This window comes from Chrysochloris asiatica, unplaced genomic scaffold, assembly GCF_000296735.1.
Source record: "Chrysochloris asiatica unplaced genomic scaffold, ChrAsi1.0 scaffold00008, whole genome shotgun sequence".
Lineage (NCBI taxonomy): Eukaryota > Metazoa > Chordata > Mammalia > Afrosoricida > Chrysochloridae > Chrysochloris > Chrysochloris asiatica.
In genome coordinates this window covers 11,184,675-11,191,822 of record NW_006408526.1, presented here as the reverse complement: position 1 = coordinate 11,191,822, position 7,148 = coordinate 11,184,675, and the positions used below count along the sequence as shown (strand labels likewise).

General features: G+C 35.3%; 1 protein-coding gene across 2 annotated transcripts in view; it reads right to left on the bottom strand.

The window, feature by feature from the left end:
* DYNC2H1 (dynein, cytoplasmic 2, heavy chain 1) overlaps window positions 1-7,148 on the bottom strand; it is a 369,106-nt gene that overhangs the window by 234,587 nt on the left and 127,371 nt on the right. For both annotated transcript variants that reach the window (XM_006833779.1, XM_006833780.1), the window contains exons 50-52: window positions 6,630-6,738; window positions 2,018-2,131; window positions 360-502 (exon numbers count right to left, since the gene is read on the bottom strand). In XM_006833779.1, the coding sequence (XP_006833842.1) occupies window positions 360-502; window positions 2,018-2,131; window positions 6,630-6,738 (366 nt within the window). The remainder of the gene's footprint in view (window positions 1-359; window positions 503-2,017; window positions 2,132-6,629; window positions 6,739-7,148) is intronic.

The window sequence follows — 7,148 nt, the reverse complement described above, 5'->3', positions numbered from 1 at the left end:
AGGACTCTAGATTCATGGGAAGAAAGGGACTGTGTGCTAGTGGCCAGGAGGCAGGCTTGAAGAATGTGCCCTTTGGTTGTTTAAGTTATTATATATTCCTGGATGTTTCTGTGTACATTCCTGCTCTCCTCCTCCCACCCCCGCTCCAGGGAAAAAAACAAAAAACAAAAAAAAAAAGGGAATGGAAGCAAATACTGTTGAATGATGATGCATGGAGGAGACTGTAATCATTGCAATGAAACAATGGTGTAAAGCTGATGTTTTCCCATGTAAACTATCACTCAGTTCACAACAAAAACTTGAAAAAAAAAAAGATAATGAGCTTATTTTTTACTTCTACATTTAAATTTTAAACTTACTTTCTTCATACTGCTATCTGACCAACCTTCCATCCATAATACTTGGCATTTCTTATGCAAAGCTGGATTACTCTCACAGTTTATTATGAAGTTTAAATTTGCAGAATCCATTATCAAGACAATATGCAAGTTTTGTTGAATTCCTAAAAAAAAGAAAAGCATAATCATAGAAAATTACAACAGAGTCAGGTTGGGGATATCTATATAGTCTGATTTCATAAGATTAACATTTTCTGAAAAGAAATGGTAGAAATGATTAACTAAAAAAAGCAACTTATATAATAGTATTATGGTATGATTTTAAATTTTGTTAAAAAATAGATGTTTGTCACCTTGAGAAAATGAATTTCTGGGTATGGGGACTCAGGGCGATAACCTAAGAGGACACCAAGGTCAACTGGCATAACATGGTCCACAAAGATAATGTTCTACATCCTACTTTAGTGAAGGGTGGCTGGGGTCTGATAAGTTTGTAAGATGCCATATAAGATACAACTATAGATCTCCCCATGGCTGGAGGAAAGAAGACACGTGAAAACAATTAGTCCAATGGCCTAATGGACCAGGCAAATATGACCTGTACTCAGCTGCCACTATCAACTCTCTGAAAGGAATCACATTAGAAGGTCCTGGATAGAGTTGGGGGAAAATGTGAAACAAAATTCAAAATCGTAAAAAAGACTAGACTCATTGTTCAGATAGATATAGGTTGTTGTTGTTGTTATGATGTGCAGTCAAGTCGATTACAACCCACAGCGACCCAGTATAGGATTTCCAAGGAGCAGCTGGTGAGCTTGAACCACCAACCTTGCAGTTGAAACAACTTTGCAGTCTGACACATTAGCCCACAGCGCCACAAGAACCCCCAAAACTATGGCCCTTCACCACCCTTCAAGTCTGGAAATGAGCTCGCCTCCACGGCTCAAATGTCAGTCAAACAATTGACAGGTTTATAAGGGAAATGATGTCACTAGGGAGGTACACACACCTCAGAATAATCAACTTTTTTGGATCAAAAGGGTAGTATTTATCAAAGGTCAGAAGGGTTAGAAAAGAGGAGGAATGCAAGCAGGAAAAGCAGGGAGGAAATGGAATAAGTGATGTTACATTGTGTTATGAGGCTCACAGTCAATGAGATGAAACAAAATTTATACAAATTGTTGAGTGGAAAACTGACCTGCTCCTTAAACCTTCACCCATCTCACATTAAAAAGTTAAAAACAAAAACATGTATTTGTGTGTAGAGGTATATTCATTAAGGAGATAAATATTATCTCTGGACAATGTGATTATGGCTTTATTTTTTAGTCATCTCAATTTTAGATTTCTACAGTACACAATAATAATCAAAGTTTAATTTTTTTAAAGTATAAAGTCTGGCACAATTTAAAGAGTTAACTTCTTGATATGATTTTTTTTAATACATGGTGGCTATGAGTTGGAACTGACTCAGTGACACTCAGCAACAACAATGGCTAGTTATGTCACTATGTATTACTTTTTTAAAAAGTTGTAGGAAAAAGAAAAAAGTATAATTTGTCAGATAGACCCAAAATATAAAATGCCTTCATAATCTAATGAGAAAAAAAGGCAAATTAAATGGTGTTTGTTTCACATGGACAACAGTTTGGAATGATTCATGAATCTGTTTTACTTACTGTATGTGAAGTAATTGAAGAGTGGTCCAAAAAAGCCATCTTGTGAGGCTTGATCTTTAAGAGGCAATAGCAAGGGCTCTAACTCTTCAAGAGTATAAAGTCCAGGAACCTCACCTACAGAAGAACATTACATATCCTTTGAATTCTGGCTATAATACACTAATTATAAAACACATTTTGAATGCATACATTATTTCCAGTTTTTGTATTAAATAATCAACCCTTGTCCAATCTTTCTTTCAAAAAGTATACAAATCCTATCATCTCGACATGAGTGACTCATAAATCTGCATCTGGTAGCGTAGTGGTTACAAGTCGGGCTGCTAACCGCAAGGTCAGCAGTTCGAAACTACCAGCTGTTCCGCAGGAGAAAGATGAGGTTTTCTGCTCCCGTAAAGATTTACAGCCTCGGAAACCCTGTACAGGGTCTCTATGAGTCGGAACCGACTCCACAGCACATAACAACAACAAAACAGCCTTATCTTTCTCTGTCTGTCTTTCCATTCTCACAGTGTAAGAGAAAACTCATTATCTGTAGGATAAAATTCCAATTCCTGAACATGCCAGTCAATACAGTTCTCTCACACTTCTCCCCTAAGACTATATTCTAGCCTCACTGAACTTTTTGTTCCATAAATCTAATACTTCTGTTTCTTGAATGAAGGCCATCCTAAGAGGAACCACAGTCCTCCTGTGTCCTTTACCTTAACAATAAAGTCAAGGACAAAGGAGGATACTAGACTACCTACTGCTATGCTCATGAATCTTTCCTGACTACTCACATGCTAAGTAAGCCACCTGCTTTTCACTTTCACATAATACTCTGAATGTAACTACCTAGTACTAATCTCATAATTTAAAAGTGAATTAATTACTTCCCTTTCCTGTCCAATTAAGCTCTGAATTCCCAGAGAACAAATATATGATCCTATTCACTATTTAATCCTAGAGCACAATTAGCAAAGCATCTAGAAAATAAATACTTGCTAAATAAATAAATTATGAATGAATGAACCTGTACTATAAATTGGGAGACATAGTCTTGCAAGGTCTTCTACTATGCAACAGATCAAATGATGGAACATGAAGGGTCAATTAAGACAATACGCATTTAACAGAGGGACTTGTTAATCACTATAAATCCAGTATTAATATTCAGTCTAGCACACAACAGATATTCATAAATATTTGTAAAATCAATTGATTTGCAATCCATAAGAAAGGATATGCTTAAGTGAAAACTCCTTTGCAACATGTCCGAAGCTATACATTGATGTAGACCCATCTCATTCTGATCTCTACACTTTTCTTTAGGTTCAACCCAGAAGTACCAGACCACTCCTCAACCCTTTCACACTTGTAATTTATTCAAGAACACATGCATACATAAATCTGCTTTATATGTCATCTCCTAAATTTTAACTACACCAACATGCTTTTGATTTCTTAAAGTTAGCAAAAAACACCAGCCCACTTGCTTATTACATGCTTTAAAGAATAGAACTTGAAATATTCCACACTTTTTCCATTAAAAAAAAAAAAACTAACAAAAGTTAACTATACATGTGAAATTTGCAGTTACATCTTGATACTAAATACCAATTTATCTTAAAACAATTATTAACATTTATCTGATGCTTGCTGTCACAAGAAGCTATCTATCTATTTGGCCAGGTTTGTCTAAGCCAAAATGAACAAGGTTTCCATCTAGTGACAGCTTATGCAAAAGGCAAGAATGTGCTTAAAATAAAAACCACTCTAAATCCACTCAAATACTATTACCACTTTCACATTTTAACAGAAATTAATCTATCATTTGTCAAACTAGAATTCTGGACTTCACTGAAATGTAGATATCACATATTATAAAATAACGGTTTTCTTTCAAACTGCTAACTTCTAAAGAAACGACTATTTCACCTCAGAGTCTAGCATGATACCAAACCTAACCCACTGCCATATAGTTAATTCCAGGTCAAAGGACCCTATACGGGTTTTCTGAGCTGTAAATATTCACTGGAGCAGAAAGCCTAATGTTTCTGCATGATAAAAAGCAAGTGCTTAATAAATAATGAGTTGAACATTGAGCATCACATTACTTTGTCCTCAAGTTCCCAACAAAACTACCCCTAGCACTAAAACTAGCTTTTAACAAGGTTTATTGGCTCTGTAGGATAAACACTGGACTGTGAACCTCAAGGTTGTAGGTTCAAGCCCATCACCAGCTGCTCCACAGGAAAAAGAGGAGGCTTACGGTTCTCACAAAGATATATCACCTCGAAAAACCTATACAGGGTTATAATGAGTAGGAACCAATTCGGCAGCATTTACCGACAACAATTTTGTATTTAAACAAGTTACTACTAGTCCAAGTTTAAAACTAAGCTACTTTATACTGATTCTATTAAAAATAATCAGTTACTATGAAGAGATTCTAGTCAACTTGATAAATTCTTTAGAAAAGGAAAAACTATAGAGATTTGCAGGTATCCTCATCCCCAGGAAAATTACAAACAGGTCAGGTGACTCCACAGAACAGGGGAGTACCAAACTTTGCTCCAGAAAGAAAGTGAGTAAAGCCTAAGAATTATTCAAAAAGAAGACAGTAATTCTTAACTCAGGTTGCATAGAACTAAGTTATTGCTATTGTTATTAGGTGCCATCGAGTTGGGACTGACACATAGCGATCCTATGCACAACAGAATGAAACACTGCCCAGAGTCCTGGGTCAACATGGCAATTGTTGCCATGCTTGAGCCCATTGATGCTAAGCTGTTGTTGTTGTTGTTAAGAACTGTGGAGTGGGTTCTGACTCATAGTGACCCTGCACAGGGTTTCCAAGGCTGAAAATCATTACAGGAGCAGAGAGCCTCATTTCTCTCCCGCGGAACTGCTGGTAGTTTCGAACTGCTGACCTTCAGGGTGGCAGCCCAACTCGTAACCACTACACTACCAGAGCTCCTTATTGATGCTAAGTTGTTGTTGTTAAGTGCCATCAAGTCAATTCCGATCCACAGCGACCCTGTATAGGGTTTCCAAGGAGCAGCTGGTGAGCTTGAACCACTGACCTTGCAGTTCAAAGGCTTTGCAGTCTGAAGCATTGATACTAAGTAGGGAGCTTTAGTTCAAATGGCCAACTTCTACCACCATCCCCAACCCAGAGAATCTCATTTAATGGCTTTGCAGTGATAACAAATAATTGGGTTTTTGTGTATTCGTTTGCTTTTAATTCTCCAGGTAGTTCAATGCACAACCAGGGTTGAGGACCCAGAGATTCTCATTTAATGGGTTTGGGGTTATAACAAATAATTGGGTTTTGTGTATTCATTTGCTCTTAACTCTCCAGGTAGTTCAATGTGCAACCAGGGTTGAGAAACATTGGGAAATAAAAATGGATCTAATACTTTTTTTTAGATATTAGTAGATCATAGAAAAACAAAGCAATAAGGCAAAATGGAAATAAAAATTTCCAAAGAATAGCAATCTTGAAAAAACAAAACAATCAATATTTCTATAACCCTTAAAAATATATAAATATAAAAGGTTCACATACATTTCTAGAAATAATTTGTTCTAATATGTTCTTCATGCAAATGATGATTTTCTGTCATGTAGGTGCATACTTAAAATACTTGAATGCAATTATTTTCTTTAAGAATACTTTACTTAATTTTTTATGAGATTACAGGAGGTCCTGTGTGCTGTAAACAGTTAAGCATTTGGCTGCTAACCCAAAGGTTGGTGGTTCAAGAAAAATTGGAATAATGGTCTAGCAATCTATTTCCATCAAATTAGTCATTGAAAAAAGAAAACCTAAAAATCATGTGTTTTTTTTTTAATTAAGTTACATAATACTTTAAATTTGTTGTATTCAAATATTAATGTGTTTGTATGAAGTGCTGCCGAGTCAGTTCTAACCCATAGCAACTCTGTATAGAGTTCCCAAGGAGCACCTGGTGAGCCTGAACTACCAACTTTGCAGTTCAAACGGCTTTGCAGTCTAGCGCATTAACCCACAGAGCCACACCAGGACTCCGAATATTAATGTATATATTAATTTAGCAAGTATAATTTTCTAGGTTACTAAATGCAAATATATTTAAGGTATACAAAATACTAAACTTTGTATATCCAATATATCTATATTTATCTATTCATATTAAATTCTTAATTTATTCCATCATTTAACTCCTGAGAAATGTTTTGCTATTATACATATTTATGTAAATATTGGTCCTTTTATTTCCACAGTTTAAATTTTTACAGGTAATAAAATTGCTAAGTCAAAGGATTTTTCACACAGAAGAACTGGTTGATAATTTCTCACAAAAGTTATTATAGATGATAGTCCCTCCAAAAGTGTATGAGAGGGCTGATTTTTCTGCACATTCATCAAATATGACAAGCATGTTTATATAATTCCTTAACCTCCTTATTTTATAAAAATGAAATTTCTCCATTCTCCAGCACTGACCATGTTTAAACCATATCACTCCAGTAAAAACGACTTCAAAGGTCTCTAAAACAAAGACAATTTTACATAAGATAATTTAACTTGAATAACTTTAACATTAGCATTTTCATTTGCTTTGAACAGATATTATTGACTTGCCTGAAGACAATAGGCTATTGATCATCTCCAGAAATGTAGGCTGTATGAACTGATAGTCTTCAAGAAGTAAAACTACCTGTTGTGCTTCAACACCTGCAAGATGCAGCACCTGCTCAATAAGAACACATTTTAGTAGCCTTGGAGAAGTCAGAGGATGTAAAAATTATTCTATATACAAACTATATGATGCAATCATGAATGTGTTTATGTATTGATTTAGATTTAAGTTATCATAATTAAAATCAAACTTTACCCAAACAATTTGAAAAGTTGTACGAAAAATAAATACAGGCAATTTCCGGGGTATGAAAATCTGATTCATGGACAACTCCTACTTGCCCTTTAAAGAGGAACCAATTCTGTCATGGCCAAAAGAAACAGATAAATTTAGGTTTTTTGGGTTTTTTTTACAATTTGGGTGATTCATCACTGTAACCAGAATGGTAAAAGATACAGGACAAATCCCTGGAAAATAGGAGATGAAGAAGAGGCATGGAGAGCACTTTAAGGGGCATGATG